Below are 19366 nucleotides of genomic sequence, written 5' to 3'. Positions count from 1 at the left end.
TTAGAAGACGACAATAGATGTCTCACACAAACTATTAGCTTCAAAGCAATTTTCAAGTGATCAAATGATCAATACGAAACATTATGAGTCTACATCAAATGACCGTCTCACACAGATCATGTAAGATGTTACAAGGCGATTTTCACATGATCATCTTTTGACTTTCGTCAAGAATATAAGATGAACTTGGTTAAAGCGAAAGCTTACCAACACATATTTCGAGAAATATGTAAGCGAGTTAAACTCAGCTCGAAATATCAAATGTGCAAAACTGAAGTCTATATAGCTATACGACTTTTGTTTAAAATAGGAGAAATAATAGATAGACTTTTGAGTGATAGATGAGTTCAAGTTTCCACATACCTTTTGTTGATGAAGTTCCACAAGCTCTCCTTAGTAGTTTTTCGTCTTCAATCGATGAACGCCGTGAAGTCTAATGCCCAACTACACTTTCCATCCTAATCCGAGACTTAGCTATAAGTAGACTAAAAATCAAGACTTATAATTTTGACAACTAAACTTGACAAACAAGCTTGAGATAGCAATGCTTACGAGTTCGACCGAGCAGTGCTCTAACAGAAACTAGCCGGTTTGAACTTAAAAGCTTAACACTCATTTCCATGAACACAAAGACATTAATCTTGAGTCACAATCATGTGATCAAATAAGTCTAGTGTTAATTAGAGAATTGATCAAATGCAAATTATCTCGTAGAGATAATTTAATCGCAATTGAATCATAATCGACATAGTTGGTAAGTGCACAAACTACAAATACTTAAGTTCGTGAATCGATTGAGTCAAGGTGCGCGGACCGGTTTGCAAACTTTCAAGCAAAGCCGAGTTCCAGAGTTGACAAAACTTTTTAGTTCACGTACTGATTTGCAAACTTAGGTGCAACTCTAAGTTCCGGAGTTGACAAAACTTTTTAGTTCACGTACCAGTTTGCAAACTTAAGACCTTTACCGGTTTTGAAGTTCACAGAACCTATTAGTTTGCATATTGGTTTAGGTATTAAACTGGTTCTAGAACATAGAACTGTATTGGTTCGTATACTGGTTTGGATACTTAAACCCGGTTCCCTTACCATAGTTCTAAAATAGTTTGTATACGAATATACATACCTATCCGGATCACGAAACAAACAGATTTTCCATGATGTGCATACAAATATGCGTATCACACAAATCTGCAAGTCGATATATAACTACTCCGCTACGTGTACGAATACATGTAATACGGCTTTGGACAAATTACAATTATCCGAATATAGTAGTTTTATATTTCTCTAAATCGATTCGAAACATTCCTGAATAGTAGTTCCAGGCTATTTTTGAATGATAAACTTGAATCAAGATTTGGTTCCGAACAATAAATTGTTCCCCACCGAAGTTGATCAAGTATGAACAAATGTTCATTAAGCTTAGTCATTATATTTCGAGAAATTTGTAAACTAAATAATTAGTTCTCGACTCGAAATTCTTGTCTGTGTAAGCTAGTCTAATTAGTTATGCAACAACCGTCTCAAGGATACAAAGGTGAATATAACTTGAGAAATAAGTGATTCAGTCTTCAATTACCTTTTGTCGATGAAGTTCTCCAAAAACTTCGGTTGATTTTCACCTTCAAACAATAAAACGCATGTCTAGCACCTTTTGCACGCACATATACACACCTTATCCGGCAAGTACAAGTACCCTAGACCGAGGGGAGTAGAGAGGTTATCATGGATAGATCCAAACGTGTCACGATAACCTTGTGGGTCTGTAAAGAAAAGTATAGCTTTGTTTGGTAATTGGGATTTGCTACACAAAAGTAAAGCTGGAGAGAGAAGAGGGAAGAAGAATTAGGTAGTAGGGAAAGAAAGAAAGAAAGAAAGGAAGGAAGACAAAGGAATCAAAGAGTCGGCGTTGTTGTCTCTCGCCAACCCTCACCTCATAATCACGTCTCCTTCATTCATATATCCCCACCACCACCATCATCTCACCCACTACAATTACTACTTTCTCTTCTTCCCTTTCGAATTTTCCTCCTCTGCTCTTCCGTGTTTTTTAGTTAACGGAATCAGAGCTTCTCTAATTAGTTTCTTTTTTCTTTTTTATACTCTAAACCGTAGAATTTTAATTATCTGTTCTTCTTTCTTTCTATTTTACGAAAAAAATTAGGGTTTTTAGCTGTTGAGGAAAGAGAGATCTGTGTCTTCTGAGCTATGATGAATAGAATGAGTGAGCAATTTGGTGCGACTAATACTGAAGAGGGCGATTCTAATAATAGTAGTAATAATAAAGAAAAGAAGAAAAAACGCCGTTCTAATCGACGCTCTAAACAACTACTTAATTGTTCAGGTAAATCTTTCGATTAGGGTTGTTATTGGTTTCTAATAAATGTAATTATATCTTGATTTCTGGTAGCGTTTGTTGTAAAATAGTATGAAATTTATCCAAGGAAACCTGAGGATCTACTGTGTAAGTGAGCCATATAACAAGTTGTATTCATGTTGATCTCAGACTGGAATTCTCTTTTTGTCCTTTGTGCATTATTTTCTTGAGAGTTTCAGCTGTGAATCTGTTCAGTAATCTTGAATCGTATTGTTGAACTCTTTGAGCTATGCTGGGGATTTCATTTACAAGTTTTTGATGTATTTAGGGTAAAACACAAAACTTCTTATGGTTGTCGCATTGACTGATACATTAGATTCTCATTTTATTTTACTTCTTTCTTGCAGGGGTTTGTCATAGTTCACTGAATGGGGTAAATGAAGAGGCATCAGTATGCTTTAGTAATAGTAATACGTTGAATGAGGCGTCCTCAAGTTTGGGATTGAATGTTGGTCTGTTAAATGATCAAGGATTGGCTAGAGCATCGGATGTTGTTTTCAGCTCACTACCAACAAACCGTAGCAATGATCAAGTAGTGGAGTTCAGAAGTATGCCTCCTCAACTTCCACTCGAGAATGGGCTGTCTTCTCCACCACAAATTCTCCGTCAAGAGACTGACGAACCACTCCGAATTAAAGATTTTGTCTCTCCCTGTAAGAATGGGACTCCTCCTGGGAATCAGAGAAGTTTTTTTGTTCCGCACTTGTCAGAGCAGGCTGTTTCTGAAGCTGTAGAGGTATACAGGTTTCTAAATATAGTTTCTTAATTTATTTGGTACTCTCGCTGAACCTTATGAGCATGCTGGATAAATTAGTGGAAGGAACATGTATATGGGAGTTTAATAGCCTTTTGTGTATTGTTCTGCAGAAAGGTGAAGTTTTTATAACACCATTCCGTGTGAATGCTCACAACCCAGCCGAGGTATTGTAACTCGTTTTCACACTTCCTGCATTGAAGTTGGAATTTGGAGCATGTATCATATGTCTTACTCTTAAATCATATTTTTATGAGCAGGCCTACTGTACAGTAAGCGGAGTACCTATTGATATTCTCATCAACGGTTTTCCTTTCCAAAATAGAGCAGTAAGTGTGCATATTCTTCTCATTTGGTTTGTTTCTCTGAAATTTATTATTTCTGTAGTACCTGTTGGCTCCACATTGTCACCCTATCCGACTGTCCGGTGAATTGAAATCGTTTTCTGTGCATAGTTTAGATCAGTGAACCTGTTGATAATTTCTTTCCCTTATTTATATCTCATGCACATCACATCTGAGTTTTTGCACATTATTTTGAGCCTTTCCTAATTTGGCGTATAAGCTGGGTAGGGAGTTCTCACTGCAGTTCTTTTGCCACATTATCCCGTAGAAAGAAAAAATTGTAAATATCCCGAAGGGTGTACTAGGAGTACATTTTGGATCACTAAATAGTTACAGTACTAGTTCATTCCTTGAGCTGTGTAACCCCCAATCAGCATTATTCTTGGTATTGTTCTTAATGGAATCATTTTGTGTTTGTAGCTAGAAGGAGATACAGTAGCAATCAAATTGGATCCTTTGGCATATTGGACTAGGCTGAGAGGGTCTGTTGTCCAAGGGAACACTTCTGCCCAGACAGGTGATGGTAACATGTCTTGTGGCGTTGTGGATGTGGTTGGTGAGAACTGCAAAGGGAAAGAAAAGCTAGATTCTTACTGTGAGGGTTTACCTAAGAATATTGACTCGGTTCCTGCAGATTTGGGTCTTTACCACGAAGATAGAAGTCAAACCGGTGCTGTTCATCCTGAGCTGGGCATTATGAATGGAAATAATAAGCATGGGTCCGAAGGACAACAACCATCATCTCCCCATGAGCGTAAAGAAGTTTCAGATGCTATTGAGAAGATTTGTGGCATGGTGAAGGCGTATCCTTTTAAGCGACCCACTGGAAGGGTTGTAGCTATCGTTAACAGATCTCCTCGCCGTGACTCTGTTGTCGGCTTTCTTGGAGTTAAGCAGTGGGTTTCTTCCAGCAACCGAAATAAGAAAGAAACCAAGAAAAAAAATGGTTTCACTTCCTTTGCTGATCGAGAACACATCCAACTGACACCCAATTATGCCAAACTACCCAGAATGTTGGTTTGTGTGAAAAGCTTACCAGATTGTATCAAGCAGAGATTAGAGAAAGGTGACGTGGATCTTGAGATGGATTTGGTTGCTGCTCGGATTAGTGATTGGAAGGAAGATTGCCTGCTACCTCAGGCGGAGGTCTTGCATGTTCTTGGAAGGGGTGGAGAAATTGGATCGCAAATTGCTGCTATTTTATTTGAGAATACAATTTCTAATTCTGAGTTTTCCCCCGAGGCCCTGTCCTGCCTTCCTGAAATTCCTTGGGAGTTACCGAAGGAGGAAGTCGCCAAAAGAAAGGATCTTAGAGATCTGTGTACATTTACTATCGACCCGTCTACGTCTATTGATCTTGATGATGCTTTGTCAGTTCAAAGAATTTCAGATGACATTTTCAGGGTTGGGATCCACATATCTGATGTGTCCTATTTTGTTCCCCCGGGTACCACTCTGGACATGGAAGCCCAGACACGATCTACGAGTACTTACCTTCGACAACGAAAGCTGTCTATGTTGCCACCGTTGCTTTCTGAGAACATGGGTTCACTTAATCCCGGGGTAGATAAATTTAGCTTTTCAATTATTTATGACATCAACCCTTCTGGTGATGTTGTGCATCGTTGGCTAGGTCGTACTGTGATACATTCATGTTGCAAGCTGTCATACCAGCATGCTCAGGACATAATTGATGGATTGGCAGATTCTGATAGTTCTACTCCCTCGGGAAATGGGTATCCTAAATTGTATGGTCAGTTTGAATGGAAGCACATAGTCAGATCTGTTAAAAGCCTGTATGAAATTTCCAAGCGGTTGAAAGAGAATAGATTTAAGGACGGGGCACTTGACTTAGAAAGTTCCAAGCTTGGTTTTTCATTTGATGAGAGTGGATTTCCACAGGACAGTACGCTTCTCGTGCAGAAAGCTTCGAACTCTCTTGTTGAAGAGTTAATGATTCTGGCAAATAGGACCGTTGCTGAAGTTATATCGAGAGCTTTCCCTGATGCTGCACTGTTACGTAGACATCCTGCACCAAATGTTCGGAAACTGAAAGAGTTTGAAACCTTTTGTCAGAAGTATGGTTTAGAATTAGACACTTCTTCTTCTGGTGGGCTTCAGCTTTCATTGGAGCGGATCAAGGAAAAAATGAAAAATGATGACCCTGGGTTATTTGGTATTCTCAAGTCATCTGCTTCAAAGCCGATGCAGTTAGCTTCCTATTTTTCTACCGGAGAATTTAAGAACAAGCAAAGTGATTGGAACCATTATGCATTGGCAATTCCTCAATATACTCATTTCACATCCCCACTGCGTAGGTACCCTGATATTGTTGTGCATCGCACACTGAATGCAGTTATCGAAGCTGAAGATATGTGTCTTCAGCACCAAAGAATGTGGGCCTCAGCTAATAAGTGTAATTCACTTGCAATAAAGTGTTTTACTGGTATTGATTTTGATGAGGATATCTTGGGTACCCAAGAATGTAGGGAAGCATTACATGCTGCGGCATTGAAGCATCAAATTCTTTGTCCGGAGGCACTTGCAGAAGTTGCTGCGTATTGCAATAGGAGAATGATGGCTAGCAAGTATGCTGAGGATGCTTGTGACAAAATTTTCTTGTGGGCCATGCTCAAGAAAAGACAGGTATGTATATATCTCTTAAGTTCTTTTTGATATGTTTTGGGTTTATTCATCTCATTTTATTTTGATGAGTTTGCATATTTGTCTGTTGATTTGCAAATTTGAGTTTCCATTTATTTCATCTGATGAATATTGGTTGAACTGAGAGTCGTGTCTTGTTTAATGTCCCTCAAATCCACTTCCTGTGTTAGTATAACAATGTGTTCTAAGTTGTAACACCAGCCTCACAAGTACTAGTTGAGGGCTCTCGTTGCTCTTGGTTGTTCATCAGGTGTAGTGAGTGAGTGGGCAAGATTGGATGACATGATGTTGCGGTAGCTTAAAAGTTAAAACTAGTTCCTAGCGTTGCATAAATTTGTTGGTTTAGTGGATTTAGTGTTGTATTGTTTGATATATTTTCCTGTTTTTCTCAATAGGCCTTGGTTACAGAAGCAAGAGTTTTGGGCCTGGGACCAAAGTTCATGTCAGTTTACATTCCTAAGCTTGCGGTAAGGATTTCGTTTCCATGTGTGGTTTTGCTATGTTTGATTTTTGTATAAATCTGTTTCTTATGGCTGTAAAATTGCTTTCATTAGATGGAGCGAAGGATTAACTATGATGAAGTGGATGGCTTAACGACAGAGTGGCTTGAAACAACGTCAACATTGATCATCGATATATGTACAAAATATCAACCCAATAGGAGATATAGCCCTGGTAGATATCGACCTCTTGAAGATGTTGTATGGATCATTAGCCCATGCGACGCTGACCAAGATAGGTTTGTTTGTGATAATAGTACCAGGACTGAAGTTGGCGGAGTTCCGCTCGTAGGAGAAGAATACAATACCATCAAACAAAGTGACCATGAAGTTTTAGAAATAAATGATGTTGAGCCAGCATGTTTTCCTTTGACTATTCGTCTCTGTTCCACCATCAATGTTGCACTCCATGCTGTTGGGGGTGATGATGGGCCACCTGATGTAGGGGCAAGGCTGTACCTGAGCTCGTATTATGGGTGAAAGCCAGGGTTTGTTGGTCATATTATTCAGGAAGAAATAAAATGGAAGGAGATGAAGAAAGAGGAATTCTAGTTGAACGGGTAGTGCTTACTGCACTGCTGTAGATATTAAAGTAGGGATGTATAGTCCACATGTGGAGGCTGAGGTATCACAATGAGAACCATATGTTCCAAAGAAGATAATGTTTCATGTGTTTGTGAATAGTTCGTCGTCTGGTCAGAGAAGGTGATGAATATTCTCTGGTGGTATTTGAGGTGTAGTAGCTTTAAGTAAGATTCTGACTCTGGTTTAGTAGTGGCTTCTCCTTTTGATTTTTTTTCTTTTCAAAAAACTAAGCCGCTGATGGGGTGGAATATGGACCTATGTTTTTTTGTTGGCCAGTTCCAGTCCCAAGAAACCAACGTGGTGCCTTAGTTTTTTAGGCATCTCAGTGAAAGAGTTTCAGGAACCAAGACTTAGCAGCCTCATTGTAGCTGGCATGTATGCCTTAAACTAATGATGAGCCAGAATAATTTTGGTTTTCTGGCTTGTTTTTGCTGTATATCCGAAGTTGTTTTCGTATTCCCTTCTGTTTTTAGGTTGCTGTTAGGAAGGTAAATGGGATACTTACACTGTTGTTGAATAATACGCTGTTTTAAGTTGACTCTATGGTGGAACTTACTTTTTAACTTTAAGCTACTTCTGTTTCCGGTGATGCTTACATGCTGTTGCATAATTCGGTGTTCTTGTGATAAGAGTGTACTGATTAACCTTATTATGCCTGCTTTTCTTCGCTATGGCCTTTTCTCCATTTGTTCTATTTTTACGCATATAGTTCTGCCTTCAGTTTCTTTGATACATTATTTTTTTCGGGGCCAATAAAGTGTATGATTGACAATAAAGTGTTTTATAGATTACCACTTGACGTGAATGTTCGGATTCTCCAAATCCGAACACTTTTTCTTCCAAATCCGAACATTTTCCATCTTATTGCTTACTACTCAATAAGATGGCCTAAAATCTGCTCTAATACTCAAAATCAACACCAACCTAAAATCTAATCTATTTAGTGTGGTTCGGAATGTGCCTCTTGATCCAAAGTCTGCTCTAATTCAAAATGGTTTGATGAAAATGGGAAGGTACCAAGTTCTGAATACTTTTTTTTTTTTTTGCATTTAACTGTAGGACCAAGAAGTTGTTTGGGCAAAGAGTTATCTTTTGTTCAGATGAAGTACGGTATATGGTTCATCAAGTGTTTTCAATTGATTTAGAAAAACTTGTTTTTCAAAACAAAATAATAGTAGTGGATCATGCTTAAATAGAAGTCTATATGGTTCATTTATAAGGGCTAAAAACATGGATATAGTTCAGCTGTATAAACGGTTATTATGGTTGATATCCATCGGGCATTTCGGTCAAACTGGTCATGTTTCAACCTCAACCACCTAATAACAGATTTTTCAGTCCAAATTATTTCCTTCTTTTCAACCTCCAACGAACTCAGGTGTTTCAGAAAAGAGAGAATTTTTAGAGAAAACAGAGAAGAATCATTGACAAGTAATGGAACGACAAATACAGAAATTAAGTTATTCAAGGTAGCATTTTCAATCTTAATTTCAAATGCATAGATAGACGGAGAGAAAGGACAGGATGGAAGGACGAGTAGGGCATGGTACTAGAACGGCAGGTTATGGAGCAATAGACCCAAGTATAAGGAATGAGAAAATAACATGGTCTGTAATCATGAGCTCCATTGTTGCAGCTTCTTGTGGCTTGATCTTTGGTTATGATCTTGGAATTTCAGGTGAGTTTTGTAATGGTCCCATTGAACCGAGTTCTGTTTCGTGGTTTGTTACCTAAGATATTGTCCTTTCCCCCCCCCCCCCCCCCCCTCCTAAGTATCGTTGCTTGCATTTTGTTGGTTCCAGGTGGAGTGACAACAATGCCACCGTTCCTCGAGAAGTTTTTCCCGTCGGTGTTGAAGAAGAAGGAAGATGCAACTCAAAGTACCTATTGTGTATATGATAGTCAAATTTTAACTTTGTTCACTTCGTCATTGTATTTATCAGGGTTAGTTTCATCACTCTTAGCTAGTCGGGTAACTAAGGTATTTGGTCGTAAATTTGCAATACTGTTCGGTGGTTGTACATTTTTGGTTGGTTCCATTGTCAATTGCACGGCTCCAAACGTCGTTTTGCTTATCCTGGGTCGGATTTTGCTAGGTTTTGGAGTCGGTTTCACGAATCAGGTAGACCAAATAATTTCAAGTTTCTTTTCTTTGCTTACTTATAAGCGGACGATTTGCTTTTGATGATGGTGAAAATTGCATGAACTGAAGGCTGCACCAGTTTATATCGCGGAAATGGCGCCACCGAAGTATCGGGGAGCCTTTAACACTGGCTTCCAATTGTTCATTGCCATTGGTGTACTTTGTGCAAATATCATAAACTTTGTAACCTCTGGACTCGGCAAATGGGGTTGGCGATTGTCCCTTGGCTTGGCTGCAGCCCCAGCTGCTATCGTCTTACTTGGGGCACTTCTAGTTACAGACACCCCCAGCAGCTTAGTGGAGCGTGGTAAACTCCCTGAAGCTAGAGACGCACTGCTGAAAGTTCGCGGGGCTAACTCAGATATTGAAGCTGAGTTGAGTGAACTTGTTGAAGCATGTGAAACTGCAAGGGAAGTCGATCAGATATCATTTAAGACGATATTTAAGAAACAATATCGGCCTCATCTGGTTATAGCAGGGGGGGTTCCATTCTTTCAACAACTAACAGGAATTAACACTATAGCATTTTATGCACCAGTTTTGTTTAACTCGGTAGGGTTCGGGAACGACTCAGCTTTGAAAGGGACAATTTTGTTAGGCCTTGTTAATGTTGGTTCCATAGCAGCATCCATGTTTATGGTAGACAGGTTTGGTCGGCGTGCTTTGTTCATTGAGGGTGGGATCCAGATGTTCATCTGCCAGGTTCGTACAAATTATTATGCCGATTAACCATACAATAATATTACGTAAAATCGTTCGATTAGCCGAGTTAACGGGAACCTTGATTGAGTTTTGCACGCCGCCTGAACAATCATTCAGGAATGTAACATTTTATTTTTTGTTGATGAAGGTTGGGTTGGCAAGTATATTAGGAGCGACACTGGGGCTATCAGGGAAAGGAGAAATTTCAAAAGCAGCGGGGAGTGTAATCCTAGTACTGATGTGTCTTTACGCGGCCGGTTTCGGTTGGTCTTGGGGTCCGTTATGTTTCTTAGTCCCAACTGAAGTATGTCCGGTGAAAATACGACCAATTGGACAAAGTGTGTCAATCGCAGTTCACTTCTCAGTTGCATTCATTTTATCTCAAACATTCTTGTCACAGCTTTGTCATTTCAAATACACCGTTTTCTTGTTTTATGCTGGTTGGATCGTCATCATGACTACTTTTGTTGTTTGCCTCTTGCCCGAAACTAAAGGAGTTCCGCTAGAATCTATGCATACTATTTGGCAACAACATTGGTTATGGAAGAAGTTTACGGCACCGTCGCCAACAATGTTGCAAACAATATCCACATAGAGGCTCGAAATTCAACATTTAGGTATGTGTATGATCGATTCCATTGACAAAATTAAATAAATTATATGATGGATCATAACTGATCAGCTGTTTGTATTTCGTTCAACAAAGTTGTAATTAGGTTAGATGTGAGGACATATATTTGCTAATCAGGATTAGGTAAGTACCTTGTATCGTTTGTGGCGCTTATATGGCATTATTGGTACATGTATTTATCAGGTTTTTTTTATATGGCCACGAGAAAGAAAAGAAGCAGGCCTCAATTGTATTCATCATAAAACTCAGAATCAAGATCAGAAACATTTACGGGACTGACTCGGAGGAATCCAACAATTACAATAAGTTCAAACAGACTACAATGACATCCAAACCACTTAAAGTCACAGTCTCAGGACCCAATCTAACAACGAATTCCTACCATTCATAATTGATTCAGCTGTAACAAGATAAGTTTAAACGGTCTTGGTTGGTCAAAAGTAACACATCCAAACAATGTAACAAATCTAAAATCAATAGAGATGTCATGATCGAAAAATCCAACCATTTCTTAGGTCTTTTTTCTTTAGAATCTAGTAAACAGGTGACATAGTCATGTAAGGATCCGTAGATCCAATCATTTCTCGATTGTTTTTTAAAATAACAGTAACAAAGGTAACAAGTATAACTTAAAGCGGTTACAATCTGGCTGAATCGGTACGAAAAGGTATGGATCGGTATCGAAATTGGTCTTTGTGTTTTAAGTGTCTTTGTATAAGCTTGTGTCCGCATCTTTGGAAACATGTTGTTGTTGGAGTGTAAATATGTAACAGTGTCAAATGTCTATAGATACTGCTGCTCCTGGCTATCCGAAGCTTGATGAGGACCAGAAGTTGAAGCGGATTCCTTTGATGTGAATCTTTAGTTCTGCTTGATTGAAAATCAGCAAGATCTTGAACAAGAAATTGACGAAAAGCTCAACCCTTTACAAGAAACCACTTTTAAACAACGAACCTTTTGCAAGATTAAGTTACAGTAGTAAAAGAAAAAATCCAATCAGAAAAACACAAAATACAAGAGCTGAAATTATAAAACAATAACAAGAAAATGATTTAAACTAAAAAACTAAATTCAATCAAGAATAAAGGAAGATTATGAGAGGTTGCTAAAGGAGTTCCGCTAGAATCTATGCATACTATTTGGCAACAACATTGGTTATGGAAGAAGTTTACGGCACCGTCGCCAACAATATTGCAAACAATATCGACATAAAGGCTCGAAATTCAACATTTAGGTATGTGTATCAGCTGTTTGTATTTCGTTCAACAAAGTTGTAATTAGGTTAGATATTAGCACATATATTTGCTAATCAGGATTAGGTGAGTACCTTGTAATGTTTGTGGCGCCTATATGGCAGTATGTATTTATCAGGTTTTTTTATACGTCCACGAGAAAGAAAAGAGGCAAGCCTCAATTGTATTCATCATAAAAATCAGATTGAAGATTAGAAACATTTACAGGACTGACTCGGAGGAATCCAATAGTTACAATAAGTTCAAACAGACTACAATGACATCCAAACCACTTAGAGCCACAATCCCATGACCCAATCTAACAACGAGTTCCTACCGTTCATATTGATTCAGCTGTAACAAGACAAGTTTAAACGGTCTTGGTTGGTCAAAAGTAACACATCCAAACAATGTAACAAATCTAAAATCAATAGAGATGTCATGACCGAAAAATCCAACCATTTCTTAGGTTTTTTTCCTCTTTAGAATCATAGTAAAACAAGTGACATAGTCATGTAAGGATCCATAGATCCAATCATTTGTCGATTTTTTTTTAAAAATAACAGTAACAAAGGTAACAAGTATAACTTAAAGTGGTTGCAATCTGGCTGAATCGGTACGAAAAGGTATGGATCGGTATCGAAATTGGTCTTGGTGTTTTAAGTGTCTTTGTATAAGCTTGTGTCTGCGTATTTGGAAACATCTTGCTGTTGGAGTGTAAATATGTAACAGTGTCAAATGTCTATAGATACTGTTGCTGCTGGCTATCCGAAGCTTGATGAGGACCAGAAGTTGAAGCTGACTCCTTTGATGTGAATCTTTAGTTCTGCTTGATTGAAAATCAACAAGATCTTGAACAAAAAATTGACGAAAAGCTCAACCCTTTACAAGAAACCACTTTAAACAACGAACCTTTTGCAAGATTAAGTTACAATAGTAAAAGAAAAAACCCAATCAGAAAAACACAAAATACAAGAGCTGAATTTATAAAACAATAACAAAACAAGGATTTAAACTAAAAAACTAAATTCAATCAAGAATAAAGGAAGATTATGCTGAAGAACATAACCCCAAATAGCAGGATTTGATTCTTAATTAAGACGCCTTGGAACACACAAGAAAAAAAATTAGCAGAAGAAACAAAAAGGGATAAAAACCCCAAAAACGAACCAAAAACTAGTTAAGATTATAGAGATGAAAGAGTATAAGATAAAATGCTAAATTTGCTAAGACCTGCACGGTAGTACAATAGTAACCAATTTATTTGTTTCACTCTAAAGTTCGTGAAAAAAGGAAGCCAAAACCGACCACGCACAAAATTCACCCTAAAAATGAGACCCCCTATTAGCTTAGTGGGACGAGGAGTGGGGCCCATCCAAAATTTGTTCCCTCGGTTTTGGCTTTATTTTTTCTTGACGTCCCCCGGGAATTATTGTTTGTAAAATTAGCGTTTGTATTAGTGACGAAGGGAGGGGTGCAAATGGGGTCCATAGGCTCAGTGAATTTTCGATTACAATGGAAATAGGTGTAAGTTTTCTTGCAATATTGATGTCGTTTGGGTGCAATTATGTACCAAAAAACGATATTAATATAGTTATAATATGGTTAAAGAAACTTTTGAATGTCAATTTTTTAGTTTTTCCCATGATTGTAAAGTTTTGTCTCTATTGCTGATTATAGATTATGGAGTCTATGGAACTGATTGATTTGGGAACTGGCAAAAAATGAAGATTTCTCAAAATACTCGTTTACCTTTGACATTTGATTTTCATGTGATCATCAACTAAACAAGTGCTTGTTACCTTCTTTCTTATTGTCTCAGTCATTAAACGCTAGCTTGTAATTTGTCTTAAAAGGTGATTTTTTTTGAAATTCCGTTTCTCTCTTTCTTATTTAGAGAGAAAAAAGAAATCCGAGCTGCATAACAATCTACTACCAAGTCCTAATCTCCTCTACTAAGCAGGTTAAAGTAATAATCGTGTTCAATAACACGATAGACTAAACCCAAAAATCCACAAACACGGTGATTTAGTGAACAAATCATCTTAGAAGTTTCTACAAGAGTTGTAGCAATGCTACATATTTATAAAAATAATTTATGAGCATATGCAAAATTTAGTACCGAGTAAGAATGCAGAGGGGTACGAGTACCCTAAATTCAGTCTCTAGGGGTGCGCGAACTGGGTATGCGTACCTACCTTGTTTCCAAAATTCTGAATGTTTTGAAAAACTCTCTTTAAAGATTTTCAAACATTCGCGATCGCCATAAGTAATAAATATTATTGCTTGGGCGCTTTACAAATGGTCAACTTAAAACAAAAATAATTCGTGAAAAATAAATTTTTTACAATCAAGATTGTTAAGGATCTATGAATATCCATTGCTTGAAACATATTTCGAGATATTTTCTAATACAGGCTTGAACTCGAAATTTCTTCTTTGAAATAAAAATCAAAAGCTAAAAGTCATCGACTTCGTTTGCATCTTCTAACTTGTATATTTAAGAACTTAAACACAAATCAAGTCAGGTAAAAAAGATTCATACTCGAGGTATATGGGTCATTAGCCGCATTAGTTTGTCTATAATAAGTACTTCACCTTTGATCCGTTATCTCTTCACTAATGGTGAATGATATACCCTTAATTTGAATGATTATCATATCTTGACAGTTCCATCCAGAAATAATAACCTAAGTTTAAATATCAACATTATGATTAGATAATTTATCTAAGAGCATATCCTTATTAGCTTATTATATAGTTATTTCCATGGACTACTATAAGCTATGTGGTAACACCTTGAATCAAATATAACTATATTGACTCTTTTGAATTTATAGGTGCATAAAAAACACTTATGACAACTACATCGGAGAGCTACAGTCATAACCATTCTTACAAGTAGGTCACGTAACCTTTTTGCATGGGTTCATCTTTATGGGTAACGACTCAACATATACAAGAGATGTAAATTATTGTCTTCAGAAACATATGGTATTTAACTTCAAAAAATAAGTTTAAAATAATTAATCACGATGATACTTGGATTTCCATCAAATCACTTAGCAAAACATAAGACCTTTAAAACAATAGTATAATAGATTACAACATCAAGCATATAACATAAAGCTTGGTCAAGTTTATACACATACTTTTTTAGAAGAATCCAGTCATGAATCTTATAGCTAAACCAGATACTCAATATCTTATACCCAACATAATATGTACGCAATAGTTCTTGTGCCTTCCTAACCATGTTTCTTACTAGGGTCTTTCTTGGTGAGGATGCAGTTTCAACACAATCAAGTTGTGGTAGAGCACTGCTCGGTCGAACTCGCATGTGTTGCTATCTCAAGCATGTTTGTCAATGTTAGTGATCAAAACTATAAGTCTTGATTTCTAGTCTACTTATAGCTAAGTCTCGAACTATGATAGAAAGTGTAGTTGAGCTCAAAGACTCCATGGCGATCATCATACAAAGACGAAGAACTACTCAAGGAACGTGTGGAACTTCATCGACTAAAAGGTATGTGGATATTTGAACTTATCTATTACTCAAAAGTCTATTTACTCTATCTCCTATCTTGAGACTAAAGTCGTATTACTATATAGACTTTGATTATGCACATTTGGTATTCCGAGCCGAGTTTATCTCGCTTATCTATTTATCGAAATATGTGTTGGTAAGCTTTCTCTTTGGCCAAGTTCATATTTACTAGTGACGAAAGTCATATTAAGTTTCAATTACTTGAAAATGGATTTGACGAAAAATGGTTTGTGAATAACAATCATATAACGTCCTCTAAGAATTTTTCAATGATTGAAATGAGAGTTTAGAATATATAACCTTGGAAGGATATAAACATTTTGTGGTAATACATATGTGTGTAAGTCCTTATTCCTTGAACCAAAGTATGCGTACTTTGTTGCTCAGGAAAACCGGAACTAAAGTCCGCGTACCATTACGCGCACCATCAGAAGTTCACGTCCCGTGAAAATCTACTGGAGTTTGTAAACTGAAACAAACTCATTCCGAGTACTTAAGTCCGCGTATCAGTTCGCGTACTTAGGTTGGTTATTTTATAAAAACTATTATTCGTGAACTTAAACTTATATAAACTAAGGAATGAATATTTGCAAACCATGGATATAAAGTTCATGAATTGATTCAAGTGAATCAAATCATTTTTGATTCAATTGTGTCTTGTATACTTCTATAAGATCTAAGCAATTGAACAACTCTCTAATTAGTTCATTTGAGTCATTTAAACTAGTTGTGGTAAAGAAGAATATGGTTGATATGGAAGTGCTCATATGGATAACCATTTGGGTAACTATTGTTGATCCAACTAAGTGTACATGTTTGGGCACGGTTACACAAACCTAAATAAACGTGCATTTCATTTGTGTGTAACAAGCTAAGTTCGATCTAGCGGTTGAAATATATCAGCTTGAATCTAATAAGGTTTTCATCTAACGGTGAATATTGAATGCTTTGTTAATAAGCTAACATTGATTCAAACCCTGATTTGAAAGTCTATATAAAAGAGAACTCTAGCAACTGGGAAACCTAATCCCCACACCTCCTGTGTGATACTAGTTGTATTAGCTAGAGTCGATTCTCCTTTAACCTTAGGTTTCTTCTCGAGACCCTGAGGTTAACGACTTGAAGACTTGATTGGGATTGTGAAGCCAGACCCAACTATTTTCTCTGTAGTTACGTGATCTGATCTTGCTGTTTCTATCGTATTTGAGTACAATCGTAAGATTGGCTTGAGATTGTTTTCTCTGATAGGCAAGATATAAAAGAAGTCACAAACACCTTCGTCTCATCGTTTGTGATTCCTCAATATCTTCTTTCGCTAGTCGATTAAGATTATTGTGAGGTGATTGATAATTCTAGGTTGTTCTTGGGGAATATAAGTCCGGGTTATCAATTGGTTCTTGTTCACCTTGATTTATCAAAAGACGGAACAAAAACTCGTACATATTTTTGTGGTAGACAGATTTATCTATTACCGTAGACTTTTTTGTGTGATACAGATTTGTTTATTAAAGTCTTTGACTTTAGTTCGTAGCAACTCTTAGTTGTGGGTGAGATCAACTAAGGGAATCAAGTGCGTAGTATCCTACTGGGATCAGAGATGTAAGGAGCGGAACTGTACCTTGGATCAATGTGAGATTGATTGGGATTCAACTACAGTCTAGACCGAAGTTAGTTTGTAGTAGGCTAGTGTCTGTAACGGCTTAATATAGTGTGTGTTCAATTTGGACTAGGTCCCGGGGTTTTTCTGCATTTGCGGTTTCCTCGTTAACAAAACTTCTGGTGTCTGTGTTATTTCTTTTCCGCATTATATTTTGTTATATAATTGAAATATCACGGGTTGTGCATTGAATCGATCAATTGGGAAATCCAACCTTTGGTTGTTGATTGAAATTGATTGATCCTTGAACATTGGTCTTTGGTACCGTTTAAGTGATTTCTCTTGTATTCAATTAGACTCGCAGATTTCTATTTGCTTGAATAATTATTGAATTGGGAAAGTGAGATCTAACTCTTTGATATACTTTTATTAAGATTGAGTCTGACTGTCTAGTTGATTCTCTTAAAAGTATATTGGAGTTAGTCCATATAGATTGCTAAGCGAAATATTGGGTGTGGTTGTTAGACCCCCGCTTTTTCAAGTTGTGTTGGGCAAACATAATTTAGTTCACCATAGGTAGTTGAAACAAAGTCTTTTATGATCTCCATGAATTTTACAACTTCCTTGAAACTTTCAACGACTTTTCCGCATCTCATCAAGATGTTGTCCCTTGTCGTGCTATTTTCTGCGAGATCCTTCTTCTTGACATTTGTTTCTTTATTGATTTTCTTTGATACCCATTTCTGAGTGGCTTTAGGAGCAACATGTTTCTTTTTCTCCCCAATGTTGTTATGAAACTTCCTTGGGGGAATACTAGAAAAACTGATATCGTGCAAATCCATTTTTGTACAGTTGAGAGCATCAGATCTTGTCATCTTATGAATTTAATAAGATCTAGTTTTATACCATTTATGAAATCTGTATCCCCTTTGCAAATGACCTGATTTTCCACAATAAAAGCAATTTTTAGTAAAATGAGAAAAATGATGCTTGTTGTTACCAAGATGTGTTTGTTCTTGCTTTGGAGCTTGATAGAAATTTCTCTTATCGTCACTGGCATGTGGTGGAGATACTTTACTCTTGTCGTCAATGAGATCTTTTGGTTGATAAAATCTTTATCTTTGACAAATTTCACCTCTTTGCAAATACTAGGAGCGTTTATTCCTTCATAGCCCAAACCTTGTATATCACGATGACTTCTACATGCTCCCAGTATCGAGGTTAACTTATCAGATCTACTATTGAGAAACAAACTTTCTTTTAAGCTCATATTTTCTTCTTCCAACCATTTAATACTTTCAAACACATTAACTAGATCATTCTTAAATGATTCAAATTCAACTTTGAGATCTTCTTGTTCTGAATCAAGTAACAAGTTCATCTCAATGTTCTTCCAATTATATAATTTTGCTTGTAGTACTATCTTTAGATCACATCCTTTGGATATTTCTTCTTTAAGACCTCGTATTTTTCTGAGATAATCGCTTTCACCAGTAGAATCAAGATGGTCTTGCAAGTCATTATTTTCATTGCAAAGTCTGTTACATTGAATTTTCTTACTGAGCAAGGAGGATTCAGTTTCAAAAAAATTCTGATGACATTCCTTAAGAAGTCCATTAGCAACTGGATCTTCATGGTAAACTTATTCATCAGAGTTAGAATCTGAGTCCAGAAAAAGACTTCCAGTAGCATAAGTAACCTCGCCCATCTTACACTCTTGATAATAATAATCAAACATATCATCAAGAATTCTAGTGTACGCGCGTTTTCTGTCAGCTCAGCTAGGGAAAACAGATGACGAATACCTGAATCCACGACAATTGAAGCATTCAAAATCATCATCAATACAAGTACGAGACTTATGATAAAGATATGATGTATCTTTAGAAACTTTCTTTTTGCTATTTCTCAAGAATTTTTTAAATTGTCGTGGAGTATTATCCTTAGTCTCCGGCAGAAACAAAAATGCTATATGACCAGCTATCTAACAACTGAGTAACAGTTACGCCGATGTGGTCATTCATGTGGTAACTGGCGTGGTGGAGAGAAGTCGCCTTACCTTCACATGACATGTCCCGTAAAGAAAGAAAATAATCTTCACTGTAAAACAAATGATTTTTTTTTGTCACAAATCTATCATCAATCATTCTCCAAAAAATGTTGATTTAGTCATCATTACAAACTTGCGATCTCTCTTTATATATCAGGTTATTGGAACGGTCTTTACAAATTGTTCAATTATTATGATTTGATGAGAAATATCAAAAATAAATAATTAATCAGGTTTTAA

At 36.9% G+C, this 19366-nt stretch overlaps 2 protein-coding genes across 5 annotated transcripts; both read left to right on the top strand.

Annotated features, from left to right (window-relative positions):
* Window positions 1-1874: 1874 nt before the first annotated feature.
* LOC113332078 (DIS3-like exonuclease 2) lies at window positions 1875-7767 on the top strand. Of its 3 annotated transcripts, none has more exons than XM_026578754.1 (8): window positions 1875-2344; window positions 2725-3113; window positions 3245-3298; window positions 3392-3460; window positions 3896-6121; window positions 6535-6606; window positions 6694-6814; window positions 6897-7767. In XM_026578754.1, exons 1-8 carry the CDS (start codon window positions 2209-2211, stop codon window positions 6929-6931), a joined length of 3102 nt encoding a protein of 1033 aa, XP_026434539.1. In that variant the 5' UTR covers window positions 1875-2208; the 3' UTR covers window positions 6932-7767. The 3 variants fall into 3 exon arrangements, with proteins under 3 accessions (XP_026434539.1, XP_026434538.1, XP_026434537.1); XM_026578753.1 differs by having other exon boundaries at window positions 1876-2344; window positions 3896-3992; window positions 4110-6121; window positions 6694-7767; XM_026578752.1 differs by having other exon boundaries at window positions 1876-2344; window positions 6694-7767.
* A 795-nt stretch (window positions 7768-8562) lies between these two features.
* Window positions 8563-11159, top strand: LOC113331825 (sugar transport protein 5-like). 2 transcript variants are annotated; one of them, XM_026578466.1, is made up of 5 exons: window positions 8563-8902; window positions 9027-9346; window positions 9437-10069; window positions 10218-10686; window positions 10884-11159. In XM_026578466.1, the coding sequence occupies exons 1-4, from the start codon at window positions 8749-8751 to the stop codon at window positions 10662-10664; spliced, it is 1554 nt and encodes a 517-aa protein (XP_026434251.1). In that variant the 5' UTR covers window positions 8563-8748; the 3' UTR covers window positions 10665-10686; window positions 10884-11159. The 2 variants fall into 2 exon arrangements, with proteins under 2 accessions (XP_026434251.1, XP_026434249.1); XM_026578464.1 differs by having other exon boundaries at window positions 10218-10895.
* Window positions 11160-19366: the final 8207 nt, after the last annotated feature.

Source organism: Papaver somniferum, unplaced genomic scaffold (genome assembly GCF_003573695.1).
Source record: "Papaver somniferum cultivar HN1 unplaced genomic scaffold, ASM357369v1 unplaced-scaffold_128, whole genome shotgun sequence".
Taxonomy (NCBI): domain Eukaryota; kingdom Viridiplantae; phylum Streptophyta; class Magnoliopsida; order Ranunculales; family Papaveraceae; genus Papaver; species Papaver somniferum.
The sequence above is the reverse complement of the archived record's forward strand: the minus strand, read 5'-3'. Positions and strand labels throughout refer to the sequence as shown.

Coding starts and splice junctions, on each gene's coding strand:
- LOC113332078 (XM_026578752.1), top strand. CDS start 2,209: ATGATGAATAGAATGAGTGAGCAATTTGGTGCGACTAATACTGAAGAG. Junction 6,122..6,534: donor CCATGCTCAAGAAAAGACAG/GTATGTATATAT, acceptor TTTTCTCAATAG/GCCTTGGTTACAGAAGCAAG. Junction 6,607..6,693: donor TTTACATTCCTAAGCTTGCG/GTAAGGATTTCG, acceptor TGCTTTCATTAG/ATGGAGCGAAGGATTAACTA.
- LOC113331825 (XM_026578466.1), top strand. CDS start 8,749: ATGGAAGGACGAGTAGGGCATGGTACTAGAACGGCAGGTTATGGAGCA. Junction 8,903..9,026: donor TTATGATCTTGGAATTTCAG/GTGAGTTTTGTA, acceptor TGTTGGTTCCAG/GTGGAGTGACAACAATGCCA. Junction 9,347..9,436: donor GAGTCGGTTTCACGAATCAG/GTAGACCAAATA, acceptor CATGAACTGAAG/GCTGCACCAGTTTATATCGC.